Source organism: Equus asinus, chromosome 6, assembly GCF_041296235.1.
Source record: "Equus asinus isolate D_3611 breed Donkey chromosome 6, EquAss-T2T_v2, whole genome shotgun sequence".
Classification (NCBI taxonomy): domain Eukaryota; kingdom Metazoa; phylum Chordata; class Mammalia; order Perissodactyla; family Equidae; genus Equus; species Equus asinus.
In genome coordinates this window covers 66,033,745-66,053,581 of record NC_091795.1, presented here as the reverse complement: position 1 = coordinate 66,053,581, position 19,837 = coordinate 66,033,745, and the positions used below count along the sequence as shown (strand labels likewise).

General features: G+C 35.0%; 1 protein-coding gene across 4 annotated transcripts in view; it reads left to right on the top strand.

Moving 5' to 3' along the window:
- Positions 1 to 19,837, top strand: part of PLEKHH2 (pleckstrin homology, MyTH4 and FERM domain containing H2) — a 101,835-nt gene that overhangs the window by 62,268 nt on the left and 19,730 nt on the right. For 3 of the 4 annotated variants that reach the window (XR_011504062.1, XM_070512172.1, XM_070512171.1), the window contains exons 17-24: positions 1,767 to 1,946; positions 5,137 to 5,245; positions 6,186 to 6,298; positions 12,903 to 13,082; positions 14,991 to 15,088; positions 16,490 to 16,671; positions 17,609 to 17,760; positions 19,612 to 19,709. Coding sequence is in view for 3 of the 4 variants with exons in the window: in XM_070512172.1 (XP_070368273.1) it covers positions 1,767 to 1,946; positions 5,137 to 5,245; positions 6,186 to 6,298; positions 12,903 to 13,082; positions 14,991 to 15,088; positions 16,490 to 16,671; positions 17,609 to 17,760; positions 19,612 to 19,709 (1,112 nt within the window). In the remaining variant the exon portion in view is untranslated. Of the gene's footprint in view, positions 1 to 1,766; positions 1,947 to 5,136; positions 5,246 to 6,185; positions 6,299 to 12,902; positions 13,083 to 14,990; positions 15,089 to 16,489; positions 16,672 to 17,604; positions 17,761 to 19,611; positions 19,710 to 19,837 lie in introns of all 4 variants that reach the window. The other variant, XM_014833612.3, reaches the window with a different exon arrangement.

Here is a 19,837-nt window from a genome sequence, read left to right as displayed (position 1 = left end):
TCAGAAAATAACTGTTATTAATTGAATGCTGAAAAAGTCGTGTTTTTCATGAAAGACAACACATTTAATTAAATAAATTATCTACTCTTAATCAGCTATTAAGCAGATAATAGCGCATTTTAGATAAGATATCCAGGTAGGACCTCACCAAGAAGCTGACATTTTAATTGGGTTCTGAAGGAAGTAAAAGCACAGCCATGTGGACATTTCAGGCAAGAACATTCCAGGCAGAGGGAAGAGCAAGTGCAAAGGCCCTGAGGCAGGAGCATGCCTGGTGTGTTTGAGGAATAGAGAGAAGGTGAGTGTGACTAGACTGGAGTCCCTTAGGAAGAGAATAATGGGAGATGAGATCTGAGATGTAATGGGGACCAAATCACATGGGGCCTTATGATAGTAAGGACTTTGGTTTTTATTCTGAGTAAGATGAGAAGCCATTGGAGGTTTTTGAGCAGAGCAGTGACATGATCTAACCTATGTCTAACAGGAACACTCCAGCTGCTGTCTGAGGGATTAAGGAGGACATTAGTTAGGAGGCTATTACAGTAATCTAGGTGAGATCTGACCATGTTTAGTGGTGGCCATGGAGGTGTGAGAAGTGACCAGATTCTGGATATATTCTGAAGGTCTTTCTGACAGGACTTGTTGACTGAAAACGTATGTGATATGAGAGAAAGAAAAGGGTCAGTGATGATGCCAAGGTTTTTGGCCTAAACAGCTGGAAAGGTGAAGTTGCCTGCAACTGAGATGGGGAAGACTGGGCAGAGCAGCTTGTGGAGGAGGACTTACCAAGTTAAGTTGGAGATGCTATCAGACATCTGAGGAGAGACAGTGAGTCTGGAGTTATAAATTTGGGAGTAGCCAACAGACGCTGGTGCTAAAGCCATGAGCTTGGAGGAGATCACCCGGGGAGTGAGTGTAGCTGGAGAAAGTGTCCAGGCACTGAGCCCTGGGCACGAGCATGAAACCATAGGATGGTAAATGTCCTTGGAGTTACAGTGAACGTTTTCAGACTGCAGTTGCAAACTTATTGAACAGTTTAGAAGCTGTAAATCTGAAGCAGGCTATTTATTTTCCTGGAATAAATGTACTTAATTAAAGCAAAAGTTTTAAAACAAATATGCTAAATATTTGACATAGCAGATATAATTGTTTTTGGTAGTAAAAGAGTAGATAAAATTTAATGTGAATCAGTTTTAGGAAGTCTTTCTTACCCTTAAATTAAGATAGAAGAAACTGTGGCATTTTTGTGTGTGTGATATGTTACATATGTTAAAAAATAGCCTCAGAACACTTCTTGTTCATTGGGGTTTAGGGTGATAGTTCATTACACTTTTTCACACCAGCCATGTGCCCTTGTTACTTTTTCTAGGGATTGTATTGAGACTATATCTGTGCTTGTTCTTTTGATCTAATGGCTTAATCAAATCAATTCTGCAGAGGAAAAAATGTCAAATGAATATTTTGACTGAATTACGTGATTGCTTGACTAGGTAATGGGTTATTTTAGTCCAAACCACTGTACAGGAAGGTTCTTGCTTTTTCCACAAAAGTTAAATGTCTAGTCTTCAAATTGTTCTTCCATATGACGGTTGGCATTTTGCCTGTGGTTACTACTTTTGTAACAATGTGGATAATCCAGCTGCCTTTAGGCATTCATGTTTAAAATAGGTATGCTTCATAAAGGTAAGAATAAAAAGACTATGAAAAATTGTAGCAGGAAAAGGTTTAGAAAGTGCCTTCCTCACAATTACTAACATTTACTTTAGTTTCCTTTAGGTCAGATCAAACTCTGGGAGGCTAAAGTTGAAGAGGTTGACAGATCCTGTGATTCGGATGAAGATTATGAAGCCAGCGGGCGAAGTCTGTTATCCACACATTACACCATCGTGATTCACCCCAAAGACCAAGGTCCCACTTACCTCCTAATTGGATCTAAGCATGAAAAGGTACTAAGGACTTACAGGTTGACTTAAACTATTATTATTGAGTATTGGTAATAATTTTAAAATGAGCATAAGTGCAATCAAAGATTTACATACAAACATGTTGGACATAGTATTCTTAGTATCATAGTATTTCTGATATATTTCAAACACAGAAAATATACACCCTTTCTTGCTTAACAGATGTTAGATTTCGCAGTATTTTTTATAGTGAGAAATTAGTAAACATCTAAATATTCAACAGTAGGAAATTGACTAAATAAATATGATATGTCCATGTACTGGAATATCCTGTAGTCTTTATAACTTTTCTATTAAGAAATTTTGGCAATAAGGAAGTATTCATACGATATTAGTAAAATTCAGAAATTCTAATCATCTATTTTTAATATAATCTCAACTATGTGAAAATATAATCTACATATATATTTTAATAGAATGCAAAAGAGGCCAGCAGTTATATTTGGGGAGTAGAAAAATGGAGTATTTTCTTTTCCTTCTTGCATTTTTAATACAAAAAGCTGTACATAATTAATGTATACAACTTGATGTGTTTGGAGATAATATGCACCTATGAAAGCATCACGATTTATGCCATAAACCTATTCATCACTTCCAAAAGTTTCCTCTCGACCTCTTTTTTATTATTATTATTTTTATATGTGTATGATAAGAACATAAGATCTACCCTCTTAGTAAATTTTTAAGTATACAATGCAATATTGTTGACCGTAGGCACTACGTTATACAGTAGATCTCTAGGACTAATTCATCTCGTATAACCAAAACTTTGAATCCTTTGACCAATATCTCCCTATTTCCCCTTTCCCCTGGCCCCTGTTGACTACCATTCCACTTTCTGCTCCTATGGGTTTGATTCTTTGAGATTCATCATGTAAGTGGTATTATGTAGCATTTGTCTTTCTGTGTCTGGCTTATTTCACTTAGCATAATCCTCCAGTTTCATCCATGGTGTCACAAATGGCAGGATTTCCTCCTTTATTTAAGGCTGAATAATATTCCATTGTATGTATATACCACATTTTCTTTATCCTTTCATCATCGATGGACATTTGATTCCATGTCTTGGCTTTGTAAATAATGTTGCAGTGAACATAGAGGTGCATATATCTTTTTGAGTTAGTGTTTTATACAAATTTATATTACCAAGTTTCCTTCAAATAAATACCCAGAAGTGGAATTCCTGGATCATACGATAGTTCTATTTTTAATTTTTTTAGGAACCTCCATACTGTTTTTCATAGTGGCTGCACCAGTTTACATTCCACCAACAGTGTACAAGCGTTCCCTTTTCTCCACATCCTTGCCAACACTCGTTATGGTTAATAATAATAATAATAATAATATGATTAATAATAATAATATGGTTAATAATAATGGTTAGTAATAGCCATTCTGACAGATGTGAGGTGATATTTCATTGTGGTTTTGGTTTGCATTTCCCTGATATTAATGATGTTGAGCACCGTTTTGTGTACCTGTTTGCCATCTGTATGGCCTCTTTGGAAAAATGTCTATTCAGATCCTCTGCCCATTTTCTAATTGGATTGTTTGTCTTTTTTGCTATTGAGTGATATGAGTTCTTTGTATATTTTGGATATTAACCCCTTATCACATATGATTTGCAAATATTTTTCTCCCACTAGGGGGTTGCTTTTCATTTTGTTGATGGTTTCCTTTGCTGTGCAGAAGCTTTTTAGTTTGATGTAATCCCACTTGTCTATTTTTGATTTTGTTGCCTGTGCTTTTGGAGATAAGGGTCCAATTTCATTCTTTTGCCTTTGGATATCCAGTTTTCCCAATATCATTGATGGAAAAAACTGTCTTGTCCCTGGTGTGTATTCTTGGCACCCTTGTCAAAAATTAGTTGACCATATATGCATGGGTTTATTTCTGGGCCCTCTATTCTGTTCCTTTGGCTTAAATGTCTATTTTTATGCTAGTACCATACTATTTTGATATATTACTTTGTAATATATTTTGAATCAGGAAGTGTGGTGCCTCCAGCTTTTTTCTTTTTGCTCAAACTTGCTTTGGCTATTTGGGGTCTTTTGGGATTCCATGTAAATTTTAGGATTGTTTTTTCTGTTTCTGTAAAAAGCAAAAACCAAAAAAAATTGGGATTTTGATAGGGATTGCATTGAATCTGTAGATTGCTTTCGGTCGTATGGACTTTTTAAAATATTAATTCTTCCAATCCATGAACATTAGATGTATTTCCATTTATTTGTGTCTGCTTTAATTTCTTTCATTAATGTTTTATGTTTTTGGTGTCCAAGTCTTTCACCTCCTTGGTTAAGTTTACTCCTAAGTATTTTATTCTTTTTTTCTTTGCTATTGTAAATGAGATTGTTTTCTTAACTTCCTTTTCAGATAATTTGTTGTTAGTGTATAGAAATGGACCTTATTTTTGCATGTTGATTTTGTATCCTGCAACTTTGCTGACTTTTATAATTAATTCTAATAGAGTTTTTATGGAATCTTTAAAGTCTTCTACATAAAAGATCATGTCATCTGCAACAGAGATAATTTTCTTCTTCCTTTCCGATTTGGGTGCCTTTTATTTCCTTTTCCTGCTCTATTGCTCTGGCGAGGACTTCCAGTGCTATGGTGAATAGACGTGGCAAGAGTGGGCATCCTTGCCTTGTTCCAGATCTTAGAGGACAAGCTTTCAGTTTTTCACCATTGAGTGTGATACTAGCTGTGGTCTTTTCTTGTATGGCCTTTATTGTGTTGAGGTATGTTCTTTCTGGGTATTATTTTCTTCTTTAAATTTTCTGGATTTCTTAAGTACTTTGTATGTGTTATATGTATGTATTGGCAGTCAGATTTTAAATTTGATAGAATTTATTGATTTCTTAAAAGAATATTAACTGGTTGTCTTTATTCTAGTCTCTTAATATCATATTAGTTTCCTTAATTTTATCGTGCTTTTCTAAGAAACATATATGGAAAATAATAAAGATGTGAACAATGGGAAAAGGTACTATGAACACAATTCAAGTGAGCCTGCTTCAGAACTGCTTGATTAAGTGGCTTTTAGTTATTATTTAAAAATTAAAGAGTTTTTTCAGTGTCAAAGTTTTGTACTGTTTATGCAAGTTGTTTTTTTCTTAAGTCGTCAAAAACTATATCTTGGTTAACATCTCTATTAATATGTTCTGATTTTAAGGACACCTGGCTTTATCATCTGACTGTTGCAGCTGGAAGTAACAATGTAAATGTCGGATCTGAATTTGAACAACTTGTTTGCAAATTGCTAAATATAGAAGGAGAACCTTGTAAGTTCATAACATATAAGGCTCTGTGGTTTATGAAATGGACCCCAACCCCTTTAGCCTAATGGAGTTTTCACTTTGTAGGTTCCTTGTTCCAAGCAATGTACCCATCTTTTCATTTGTACTTTTCTTGTCATGGGCCAGGATTCTCATTGTGGTTCTTATGCTCCAGAGACACCATCATTCCTCAATATGCCATGTCCTGTCACACCTCTCTGCCTTTACCCACATGACTCCCTCTGCCTGGGATACCCCCCTTCCTTCACATTCCGCATCAACCTGATGAAATCCTACCTACCTTAGGAGCTCTCCCAGCCAGCCCACCCCAGCTCGGCATTGGCTCATAAAAGGTGCTTAATAAATGTTAAAATTATGTCTCAATGCACTTTGCCATTTAACCCTTTTATAGCGTTTGTTGCTTTGCATTGAAATTTTCTTGTAGCTAAGGTTTTCCCATTGAGAGTCTAGATTTTGTGTGATGCTTTACCTGGCAAGAGAGATCAAATTTTATTTGCAGTGTTCAGCACAGGAATTTAATAAATGTCGATTTTAGGAGTGACTTCGAGTTCCTCTTTATCTTTCTATTGCCTCCTACTTTGGCTTCCCTCTCTATATCTCTCTCCCCAGCTCCTTCTCATGTATAGTCATCTCCCTACCTAGGTCACCAGTTTTTAACACATTTGAGTGACATGATAATGCCCTGGTAGACTTGTTTCAGCTTCAAATATTAGGACCAAACTCTTCTAGATTTAATTTATCCAAAACAGAAATGTGAAAATCCCAGTGGCCTGGAAACTGAAGTAAAATAATGTTGCCAAAGGTTTTTCCTGACCTTTATGTGTGAGCCAGGCCTGAATGAGCTGTTTTTTAAAGGGCTAGTTTAATGGGAGGCCAAAATAAGTGATTCTTTCTGTTTTCTGTTCATATTTTATTCTATATTTAGCTTCTCAGATATGGAGACACCCTACTTTGTGTCACAGCAAAGAAGGAATCATTTCCCCTCTGACAACACTACCTTCTGAAGCTCTGCAGACAGAAGCTATTAAATTATTTAAGGTAAAATTTTATATGGAGTTCTATGTTGTTAAAAATTTAATTGGAAAAAATAAAAATAAATAATTTAGGTTGTAAAGTTTCACCCTGTCCAAAAAAATTCAAAATGTGATGATGATAATGATTAAGAAAATTTACTGAAATAAAATTAGATGAATCTAATATGCTTTCTGAGTGAGGCTTTGGGATTTACTGAAATAAACGATCTGCAGTTTGGGCAATGTGAAACACAATATCAGAAGAATCATTTCCTCTTCAGCCTCTCAAATGGAGAGATTTCTCACATCGCGCTAATCTCAGTATTGGGAGAGGGGTCTTCTCCAATGCTACTCTCAAATTCTTGTTACTCAACATCTATTAGAAATCCCTGATCACTTAAAACTTGCCATTCGACGACATCACTCTTTATCACCCCCCCCATCTCTGTCATCAATCACCTTTTAATAGCTCCTCAAATTTGATTAAGGATTTTGGCTCCCAACTCACATTCTTTCTCTCCACCTCAAATCTTGCTGTTATCGTGAACGATTCACCAATGCTATGGTCTTAAGATTCCTGACCTGCTCAGTGCCAGTAAGCTTCACCTCTTGGCTACTTCACCTTCCCATTCTCAGTGTTTACACCCTGACTCACCATTCTTTACAAGTATGCCACCTCTAAAAGCTTAAATTCTAGTATCTCTTTCTGTAACCATAATCTCTTAGCCTATGAGCTCTATTATTTTCTTACTCTTCCACTTTTCATCCTCACTAAGACCTTTATTTTGGGCCATATATTTTCTTTAAGATCAAGAAGGAGCATGATGACTGCCCCTTGGCTTTTCCTCCTTCTTTAACCAGTCTAGGTTACTTTTTATTAATACTCATAGTTCCTTGGGACCCATAATTCCATGCATTCTTCAGCCTAACCCCAACCTAGATCAATACTGCTGTCTTGTCTGCCTCCACATTAATCACATGTGCACTGCTGGAAAGCATCAAACAACCATGTGGACTGGAGCCAATATAGATCATGGTCTTCATTCCTGAGAATGTCGACTGTCTTCTCTTTTTGCTTGTCTTTGGTCACGTCCTCCTCCAACTCCCTACTCAATAATGCTCCTCAAAACAAACTTACCTTCTGTTTCATTGAAAAAATTAGACGGCATCACACATGATCCCCTCAAATCTCTCTTCTTAACAGCCTTCTTTCGTCTATTTTCTCCTCCTTCCTCCAGTTTCAGAATATAGTATACCTTCCATGAACTCAGGTCTTGACTCCACACCAGACCCTTGGTACTTCATTTTCTTCTAGTCTCTTAGAGTCTCAATTTTTGTCTTTCTTTTGGCTTCTTCTTGCCTCCATTTCCCTCATTTCAAAAAAATTATTTGTTTATTAGATAATATTAAGGAATTATTGTTAATTTGGGGTTATGATGACATGATGGTTATGGGAAAAAATCTTTATCAATTGGAGAGCCATACTGAAATATTTATTGGTAAAATATCATGATTTGCATTAAAATACTCCAGAAAAAAAGTGGAAGGGGGATTGAATGAAACAAGTTTGGCAAAATGCTAATAATCGTTGACATTGGTGTAATGAGTGTTCATTATACTTTTCTCTCTACTTTTCTTCATGTTTAAAATTACCATAATAGAAAATTTTTTAAAATCCACCTGTAGAATACACAAATACCCACAGCAAGAAAGGTTCTATACAAATACATTTGAAAATCTGGATGAAGTTATCATCTTTATAACAAAATATATATGGCCAAAATCAATCCCACAGGTGAATGAAAATTTAAACAGAGGAATTTACCAAACTTTATAAGTGTAGATTATTTCAATGCTTTTTAAACTGTCCCAAAGCTTAGAAAAGGAAATTTTCCAAAATTTTTTTCTTTTACTCTTTATTTTGGAAGAAAATAAAGTACCCAACGCCACAGTCATCAATACATGACCAATTTTGTTTTATTCTCCCCATCCCCACTACTCCCCCAAATTAGATTATTTTGAAGCAATTCTTAATCATCATATCACTCGATTCTTATTTTGAAGTAAGTATTTGACACCAAACCCCAGAAAAGATTGTACAAAACAGAGCATTTCATGCAAAAACTAATAAAATTAGTAAACAGAATCTAGCATCATATTAAAAAGAATACTAAATGATGACCGAGAGATATTTGGATGGCTAAATATTAGGATATCCCTTAATATTATTTATTATTAGGTAGACAATCATCTCTATAGATGACAAATTTAATATCCATAAAATAGTGATATATACTTCCTGAACATGGTAAGATATTTCTGTCTGAGCTAAAAATAGGCATCATGCTTTATTGGGAAATGCTTGAAACAGTTCCACTAAAGTGAGGAACAAGACAAGGATAATGACTCTCCATTATTATTTTTTAAACTTTTAAAGTATAATTTATGCAGAGTTTATCTCCATTATTATTAATATTATTTAGTATTCTATTAGGAATATTTACCTATTGTAACTTAGAGAATAAAAAATTAGAAGCATACAAATTGGAAATGCAAATATTTACAGGTGATATAACTGTATACCTAGAAAACCAAAAAAAACCCAAACTACTACAGACAAAAAGAGAATTCAGTTAGATAGTGAGGTATAAAATTAATAAGTGGAAAGCAAAACCTTTTATATGTACAAACATCAACCAGTTAGAAGAGAAAAGGAAGAACTTCTACTTTTGCCATGATGGAGCAACAGGGACTGGATTTACCCTACCAGTGGTTTTCAGACATTGAGTGACAGGCAGTGCAGGACAATAATCCTCAGAAAAGCAAGAGAAGTAAGCCATATGATTGCTGCAGCTTAAATGTCTGGAGAGAGTTTCAAGACTTCAGTACAGGAAGGGTGAACACAAATAGAGCCTGGCAGTTTTCCTGAATTTCCAAGACAAAGTTCAGAATTTGAGGAGGCCAAGGTGGTTAGAATTCACAAGACTGAGAGAAGAGAGCTGAAGAGAGCACGCCAGAGATCTGTAGTGGATTCCTTTTGAGTTTTCAGCTGAGAGTTGATAAGCATATGTGTGTGAGGAAACGACCTGAGGCTAGGGAAAGAACTACCAGAAAGGAATAGGCAAAAAAATTCCTGGAGCTTACACAGAGATGGAAATAGTTTGTGTGCCTATCATCCAGAGTGGAAAGATTTCCTAACACACTGGGCATCAAGTAGAGTACTCAAGATGGAAGCCACATTGACTTTTTTTTTTTTTTTAAAGATTTTTAATTTTTTCCTTTTTCTCCCCAAAGCGCCCCCGGTACATAGTTGTGTATTCTTCGTTGTGGGTTCTTCTAGTTGTGGCATGTGGGACGCTGCCTCAGCGTGGTCTGATGAGCAGTGCCATGTCCGCGCCCAGGATTCGAACTAACTAAACACTGGGCCGCCCGCAGCGGAGCGCGCGAACTTAACCACTCGGCCACGGGGCCAGCCCCCACATTGACTTTTAATGACCTAATCTCAGACATGGCATGCTATCATTTATGCCATATTCTACTGGTTACACAGACCAACTCTAGTACAATATGGAAGGGGATTACCTAAGGGTCTGAACATCGAGAGGTGGAGACCATTGGGGGCCATCTTAGAGATTAGCTACCACACTTCATATGTCTAAGAAGGTAGAGGAAAGCACGAGCATTTTAACGAGACTAATGGAAGATATTTAAAAGACCCAAATTGAACTTTTAGAGATGGAAAATGCAGTGGCTAAAATAAAAACACACTGGATGAGATTAACAACAGATGAGAATGCAGTAGGAACGACTAGTGAACTTGAAGACATAGCAATAAAAATTATCCAAAATGAAACAGAGTGAAAAAAACTGAAAAAAATTTGAATAGAGTACAGTGAGCTGTGGGACAATTTCAAGCAGCCTAATATATATGGAATTGAGTCCCACAAAAGAGGGAAGAAAAATATTTAATTAATAATGGCTTAAAGTTTTCCAAATTTAATGAAAACTAAACTCTGAAATCTAAGAAGCTTGATGAATCTCAAACAGAAGAAATATGAAGAAAACCACACTAAGGCACATCATATTCAATTGCTTTATACAAGTTATAAAGAGAAAATCTTAAAAGCAGCTACGTACGTGTAGGGGGGAGAGTAACATAACACACAGAGAACATAGAAAAGAATGACAGCTAGCTTCTTATTGGAAACTATGCAAGTCATAAGATAGTGGAGTAACATCTTTAAAGAACTGCAAGAAAAAAAAATCTGTCAAACTAGAATTCTATATCTGGTGAAAATATGTTTCAAAAACAAAGATGACATAAAGGCTTTTTCAGATATAAAAAAACTGAAAGAATTAATCCCCAGCAGAACAATACTATAAGACATGTTTAAGGATGCCCTTTAGGCAGACAGCAAATGATGCCAGATGGAAATCTGGATCTATACAGAGGAATGAAGAGCACTAGAAATGGCAATATATGGGTACATATATAGGAGTTTTTCCTTAATATTTAAATCTCTATAAAAGATAATTGATGGTTTAAAGCAAAAATAATAATGTTATAATGTGAGGTTTAAAATTATATATAGAAATAAAATATATGACAACAATAGCACAAAGACTGAGAGAAGGGAAATGGAAGTATACTATTATAAGGTTTTTAGACTACATGAAGTGATATAATATTCCTTAAAGGTAGACTGTGATAAGATTAAAATATATGCTATAAACCCTGAAGCAGCCACTTAATGAAAAAATCAAAGAGGTATAGCTAATAAGCCAACAAAGGAGGTAAAATGGAACCATAAAATATACTCAAGTAATTTTTTAAAAGGAAGAAAAAGAGGAAAACAGAAAAAGAACATATGAGACAAATATAAAATGAATAGCAAGAGAGTAGATTTATTCCTGACCATACTAATAATCACATTAAACATAAATGGGTAAACATTCCAATTAAAAGGCAGAGATTGTCAGAGTGTATAAAAAAGCAAGATCCATCTATATGCTATGACAAGCAGTATTTTTTGTTTTATGACACTTATTCTAAGGAAGAAAGACTGACAGTTGAAGAACCTGCTTAAAAGAAATTGATTTACCTCCCAGAACTTTATTTTATTTCCAAATTTCAATGTCAATAATAAGCCCAATATATTTAATTAAAACAAATATTTTTATTACACTATAACTACAAATATATTTGATACATTATAATAACTTGAGATTGTACATGCAAATGTTTTTAAGAATTCATAGAAAACTCACAAGGATTGAAGTTGCTTCCCGAGCCTCTAGGCAATGCCATTCCAAACTTTCTCAAGTAGGAGTAGCTACTCTTCCAGTCATGAACATAATAAATTTTCAGTTGTATTAAAATGAACTGTTAAGATGAAGAATGATAAATATTAATATCTTACCTTGAAATATTGCTAAGGAAGATTATACTATAACCTTTTCCTAGTAACCTATTCTAAAATTTAGTCTCTTGGGAGGAAAAAAAAGCACTTATTTACATCCATTTTAAGTTATATAGGCTACTATTTCCCAAAATATTTTTCTCAGTAAACTAGTTAAGATGCTAATTGCGATTTACTATTAAAAAACAAAGATGGGAAGGGATTGTAGTCAAATAAATTTAGAAAACTCTGGATTAAACAAATGAAATTATTTGTTTCCTTGTTTACTTTTCATAGCAAGATTTCTCAGATCCTTTAATATGCTAATATGATACAAATCTTCAAGATTTTTGCAAGACTATTTAATGGTGGAAATCTTTTTCCATTGAGCATTTCATGTAATGCTTTGGGCAGCAATGCTTTAGGTTAGAGACTAAATGTATTTGATTATATTCTGTTCTCAGAAGAGATAAAGACTACCTACTATATAACAACACAACAATTAAAGCCAATTTTTGGTGTTTATGAACACTTCCCTTTGGTCTTTCTTAATATGTATATTTATTTAATCAAATTTTAAATCTATTTATTCATTATAAATTTACTGTATCATTTTATGCTGTGTGGAGGATACAAAGATAAATAAGACATAGCTCCTGTCCTTATGAATCTTATAGTCTGGTGGCCTATAGGTCGTTAATGTTCCATATGCCCTTCATGTGATTGCATATTCTGCTCTTAGGTGCAGTGTTCTACAAATGCCAGTTAGGTCCAGTTGGTTGATAGTGTTGTTCAGGTTTTCTAAATCCATACTGATTTTCTGTCTACTTGTTCTTTCAATTATTGAGAGAGGGGAGTTGAAATCTTTGACTGTAACTGTGGATTTGTCTGTTTCTTCTTGCAGTCCTGTCAGTTTTTGCACCATGTATTTTGAAGCTCTGTTATTAAGCACATAAACATTTAGGATTGTTATGTTCTCTAGATGAACTGACCCCTTTATCATTATAAAATGCCCCTCTTTCTCTCTGGCAGTGTTCCTTGCTCTGAAATCTACTTTGTCTGATACTAACGTAGCCACTCCAGATTTCTTTCGATTCGTGTTATCATAATATATCTTTTTCCATCCTTTTAAACAAAAACTGTTGCTAAGAAGAGAATCAATATAATTCATGCAGAATAAATCTAATCATTTCTTACCTTGAGTATCCCAATTTTTTTTGTCTAATTCAGACCTGCCAGCTTTTTATAAATGCAGCAGTTGACTCCCCTGCAATTGATTACCACGTATCTCTAGCCCAGAGCGCTTTGCAAATCTGTTTGACACATCCTGAGCTACAGAATGAAATTTGCTGTCAGCTCATTAAACAGACAAGACGGAGACAGCCTCAGAATCAACCAGGACCATTGCAGGTATATACTGATACATATACATGCAATTTAAAATGATGTTGTTTTCCTCATTGTAAGAATGATACATATTCAGTGTAGACATTTGGAAAATACAAAAGCATGAAAAGGAAAAATTATTAATATCTTGAAGTATATCCTTTTGTTTTATTTATATATGTGTATGTCTATATGTAAATGTATATGTGTGTATGTTTATACACACTCACAATTTTTCATATTACAAGAGTTATGGTGTCCATACTACTTTTTTAAACTATAGAACATAATCATTTCCCGAATCCTTCAACATTCTTCAAAATATTAATAGTTGCATTAATATCAATTACTATACATTCAGGTTGTTCCAATTATTTTTCCTGTAATAAATACCACTACAGGAGACATCTTTGCACCTAAATTTTGTGTACAACTCTAGTGAATTTCTTTGAATTTATTTCTAGAATTTCCTTATGTTTTCAATAATATTCAGATAATTCTTCTTTCAAATTCTTTCCAGGTGAAAAAGTACTATTTCACTACTGATTTAGGATGCGTTTCTTTAATTATTAGTGCAGTTGAATGTATTTTTCAAGTGGGTTTTAGTGACTTGTGTTTACTCTTCAATGAATGCCTGTTTTAATCTTTGCTTATTGACTGCCTGTCAACCACAGGATAAAACAGAAATTTCTTACCCTAGCATATAGAACTCTCAGGGTGGATCCAGGTTTTGTGGGACTTGAAGTTTATACAATGAATATTTTGTACTCTCTAAGAAAAAGAGTACAAAATACATTACTTTTATACATTTTAAAAGAACATATGACCATGTAAACACAGTTAAGAGCACCTGTCCCAGGGACTTGAAAGGGGCTTGTGCATGAGAAGGGTTGTAAAGCTTAAGCTTCATTTGCATCAAGGGCCCTTCATACTCTGGCTCCAGTGGCTTCGGCTTTCTCCACTTCATTTTATGCATCCTGCCTCCAGCGTACAGTGAATGAATAAACTCTCTCTATTCTTCAAACACACTCTGCCTTTGCATTATCCTTCACCTTGCTCCTGGCATTATTCCTGTCACCTGGATCCCTCTTCTTTCTTCCCACCTGTAGACAGTCTGGCCCAAGCAACATCTCTCCTGGAGATTCTTCCCTGACTCCCACAGCAGTTAATCCTTCCTTCCGTTGGTTATACTTTTTTTTAAAAAAAATTACATGGTATTAACTATGTTATATTGTAAATCACTGTTTAAATATACAACATCTTCTCCTAGACTGTAGGTTCCTCAAGGGCAGAGACAGTGCCTTCCCCTCCCCTTTCCTTGTTATGTAAATTTTAAAAATTATTGAAGTTATACTTGCATAATGAAAAAATTTAAAATAGAAAAGAGACTACAGAACAAAGCAAAGAAAAAATAAAAGTTACATATAATTCTATTACCTAAAGATACCTCTGTTAATATTTTTATACTTACTGCTTATTTAGGTATTTATGAATGTATTTATGTGTGGGTAGATTGGTTTTGTTTTTGGGTACATGATTTTATACTGTTTTTCCATCTGCCCTTTCTCACAGCCATTACTTGTATTTTAATGGATGAGTAAATGCATAAGTGAACAAAAAAGGAACAATGTCCCTAATCTTTGTGTGATGTCAACAAGGATTGCTATATCTACATGTCTGTAGTACCTCATTGTAGACAATAATATACACAACTAGATGGATTATGGATCTGACCCAAAGTGGAGTTTCTATGTTTTTATATATTGTAAATGCTCTAAGGAGATAATGTATATGTGGAAGAAGCAAAAACATTTTGGGTCAAGAAAGACTGTCATCATCCCTTTGCTCTCACGACTTCTGTCAGTCACACTCGTTCTGATGTGGATCTGTCTGCCATGTGGTGTCTAACCTATGGTGCTTCTCTTTGCCCAGGGCTGGCAGCTCTTGGCGCTCTGTGTTGGGCTCTTCCTTCCCCATCATCCTTTCCTGTGGCTCCTCAGGCTCCACCTAAAGAGGAATGCAGATTCCAGGTGTGCAGAAAACTAGCCAACTGAACCGTTTATGTGGCCCCTGAAAGTCTACAATAAATCATAAGTATTTAGTAACCTGCTGGGTGCATTCGTGGAAGAATATGTGAAACAAATATTAGTACAAGAAGCCTTTGGTTATCATTTACATGGAGCTTGGAAAATATTTCCTTTGTTATGTTAATCTCTCATGGAAGATTGCAGTTAAAGCTTGAAAACCTGACAAAGAATATTTTTAAGTGAAAAGTCTATGTACATTTCAAATATGAATGACTTAGCATTAGTGGGTGTTCATTTCAATAAAAACAGCTATTTCGTTTCCTTCCTTTTCCCTGTGACTGTTTTTCTTCACGTTGAATTCTTTTATATAGAAGACTTCCCTGATGGTCTTCCTTCCTTTTATAATTGTGTGTATTTGAATTACTTCAGAATTTTTACTCCTTTGAAAAAGACATTTAAAATCCAACTGTCAGAATGACTTTCTAACAGTTGGACCTAGGTCACTCAGCCAAGGGTTATCAGGATCATTTTGTCCAAGAAGTTCTGTTGGATTGCTTAAATAGACTCTGGGACTAAAACAAACAAACACAATGAAACAAAAAACAACTTGGAAGCAGTAGGAAAATATCTTCCAGTTTATAATATATTTTGGAGACTCTGATCTGGGTCATGTGATTTCAGATGCAGTCACTGAGAAGCCCCCAGACAAAGGGTGACATTTTAGAGTCTGCCTAGAGGGCGCTTGAATACAAATATATCTAGAAATGTTATCTATCTGGTTTTATAAGTAGGATAAAAATTATTTATAACAAATGAGGGCAAATGAGGTCTCTATACAGCTTTTACATTTATTTGCTCCGGTGGTTTTGTTTAATGCTTAATGTTTTTTAAGAGGTGCATGTTTTCATAGAGTAAAAAAGGAAACTGTATTTTTATTTTTGTTTGGAGATATGTTCCTATCTTGTTTAGCAGTCAAACATTAGCCTGTGTGTTCTTCAGAAGAGAACTCTGCTGCATCATGTGTTTCTTAAGTTATCCTACACTATTTATACAATTATTTTCTTTATATTTGTTCATATAATCACTGTATATTGATTATATAATGACTGCTAATTTTAAATTCATTTTGTGTCTATAATATGATAAAGGTGAAGAATGTTTGTGTAGAAGTTTGATTCAGTCAGTGGCAAAAGTAAAAAGACTGGAATTTGAGAAAAGTTACAGTGGTTTAAGATTATCATTCAAAAAAAATTATTGTCAAATTTAGCATAATACATTGTAATAATGTACACCCAGGAAAACTTTCTTAACAGTTGTATATATATATATTTCCTAATATATATATATATTAGGTTGTCTTAATTAAATTTATTCTTAGGCTTTATCGTAAGTTTTGTATTATAGGACAGAATTTGGAAAATACGCCATTTATTGCCAGCGATGTGTAGAAAGAACGCAACAAAATGGAGATCGAGAAGCAAGACCCTCAAGAATGGAAATTCTTTCAACCCTTCTTAGAAATCCTTATCATCATTCTTTGCCCTTCAGTATCCCCGTGCACTTCATGAATGGGATATATCAGGTAGGTTAGGCTTTCTGTCTGATGCAAACATGCTTAACGTAGAATCCTATATATAACCTCTGTGGAACAGGGAGGTGAGACTGTCTGCCTACCTTTGTCCGCAGCTGGCGGTGTTAAACATGCAAATATCTTAGATCTTCTATCAGAACAGTTGAGTTTTGAAACAGTCTTGCGAAAAAGGATTCATACTAAAAACAAATCCATATTGAGCCAAATTGAGGGAGGAATTTCACTGCCATTAAATTCCGATGTAGAAAAACAAAAATACTTTAGTCAAGGCCTTCCCCCACCAGTGCACCTGCTAAGAGGAAATAATTACTAACATTGGGTGTGTACAAGGTTAGTCTCTCTAAAGCCTCCAAATCTCAGGAATTTTCTAGGAAAACTTATCCTAGTTTTGGGCCCTCCCAACTTTCAGATTTAGGTTCTTGCTTATTAACTGAAGCAGACATGTTCCAAGGCTAGCAATTAGTCTTTGTAGCCATAAGCCTTTTATCACGGAATTCAGATACTTAACTGCATATTAAAGAAACAAATATTAAATGCGTAAAGGTGTTCATTTGTTTAAGTGCATTTCTTGTTTATTATTTTTTTTCGTTTGCTTAAAGATTACATGTCGTACTGTAGTTCTTGGTTTGCTTGTAATGGGTAGGCATACCATCTCTGCAAGATGTTTATAGCTGTCAAATGATCTTTCTATTTTGATTCATGTCAGTGGGCTGAAGCCAAGATTTCTGAATTCTTACAGCAAGCTAATGACTAAAATGATATTAATTTTCTCCAGTGGAGCTTCAGGGAAAAGAAAAGTTAAAGCACCTAGATAAATATGCGTTATCATTAGTCATGCATCAAGTATGCCCTGTTTTCCCCCTGAAATCTAAGTTTGAAATGTACATACTTTTTTTATTAAGAGAACGACTTTGTTATTTCTGTGTAGGTAGTTGGATTTGATGCATCCACCACAGTGGAAGAATTTTTGAATACTTTGAACCAGGATACAGGAATGAGGAAGCCAGCACAGTCTGGATTTGCATTGTTCACGGATGATCCTTCTGGCAGGGATTTAGAGCATTGTCTTCAAGGAAACATCAAGGTAAAACCAAGTCCTTTTAAGGAGGCAGACGCAGCAAACAGCAAAGAAGCTACTCTTTGCTATTTGCAACAAGTTTAGTTGAGGAGTTTTCAAAAATTTAAGCAGGCTAATCTTGACACACACACGAAAATTGCAGGACTTTGTTGAAGCCATAGACTTTTTAATATATAGTCTGCACACACATAGACTCCATGTTAGAGAGGAGAAAAGAATTAACAATAGTAACAATACCCTAAATATTCGGGTATTAAGGTGAAGACATGGAAGCTCTAGGAAAATGGCTTTCCATTTTATTCATGCACTCGGCAATTTATTGAACTATGTATTGTGTCCAGAAGCTGGACTGGATCCTGTGGGGAATACAGAGAAGAACCAGAAGAAGTCCCTCCCACAGTGAACTTACCATTTGCTTAGGGAAGAGCAGCCTTATACACTGATAACCTTAGAGTTGAAAGAGGTAAATGTTTTCAGAGTACTGGAACATTCCACAGAAGAAGAGATTACGTTCAGCATTGGACAGTAGGGAAGAGCTGAACTGCGCTTTGAAGGATAGGTAGAAAATGGACCTGTGGAAATGAAGAAGGGATTCCAGACTTAAGGAAAGACGTGAGCAAACACAGAACATTGGAAGATATTTTAAAAAGCTTTTCTAGGTCATAGTAAAATAACTCGGTAAAGTTGCCATCTAGTGATGGTGACAGCTAGTAATATGGAATTACATAAGGAGCCTTAGAGAAACAACCCACTTATTTTGTAAAACAAGGCCCAGAGCAGGAAATGATTTACCCATATCAAACAGCTAGAATTGGGTCTGGACCCTTGCCTTACTTGATGTGGTCCTTGATTGCTCTTGGAAATAAGTGCCGTGTTATGGAGTGAAGGTATTTTATGATTTGGAGATTAAAGCACTGGGGCAGATTAGGGGAAGAACTCGATTCATAAGTAATAGCTTACAAGTTTAGAGCACGTGAAACATTAGTTAACTCCCAAAGCCTAGCTCCACTTGCAGAACAAGCTGTTGGGGCTGCATGGCGTTCCACAGAATACTGCTAAAACTCATACTTAGTTCTTCAGGAGAGTTGGTTGGTAGATATAGTTTCCTCCCAGACCCCTTTGCCTAGCTCTTCAGCTGCGTATTGAGAAATCTAAATAAATGAATGTCTTTTTTTTCTCCTCAGCTCCAGGTACATCCTGTTCAGTTCAACAAATCCAAATGTAAATTTTTGAGACAGACTCCACTCCTAGAGGACTGTCGTTAATAATTAATCAAGAAGATAAGCTAGCATTTTTGGTTGACTTGAGCTGAGTAAATATCAGGGGCTTTGGTGAATAATGTTTACCACAAATTTTTGAAAACTTTTATTTATAGTTCTGTAAGTGACCAGTTAAAAAACAAGCAAACAGTTTTTTTGGTTTCTAAAGACTTTTTGTTCTTTCCCAATCAAAGAATTTTAAGATTCTATTTCATATTTCTTTGGTATAACTTCATTTTTTCTAATCTTTATAAACTCAGAAGGTAGAAAAGTTGCTTCTTCAGTTAACTAAACCATGAAAAAATTCCTGGAATCTTCTTGTTTCCAATCTCATGCAGTCCTTCATTAAGATTCCTTTTTGAGTAAAAAATTCATGGCCACAGTCCAAAGTTAATGTGTGTCCAAAAGGATAAGTGGACCAAAGAGTGATTTATAATTAAATTCTAAACTCAGAGCTGCACAGAATCTTAAAACAAAAGCTTCAGTCTATTTGGTTTGATCATATTAATTGAAATTTTTCAGTCTACAGACATACTTGTCTTCAAAAGATGCTGATTTGAAAACCGTTATAAATCTTTGTTTTCCACTTCCCTTCTAGATTTGTGACATTATTTCTAAGTGGGAACAGGCTTCCAAAGACCAGCACCCTGGGAAATGGGAAGGTACAAGAACTGTTCGCCTCACTTATAAAAACAGGTGTGTAATACTATCGCCAAGTGCCAAAGTAGGGGTATACACTTATATTCAAATCATGCACTTAGAATTTAGTTTCCTATGGAATAGCCTCAAAAGTTGTCATATTTATTTGTGTGTTTGTTATTCTG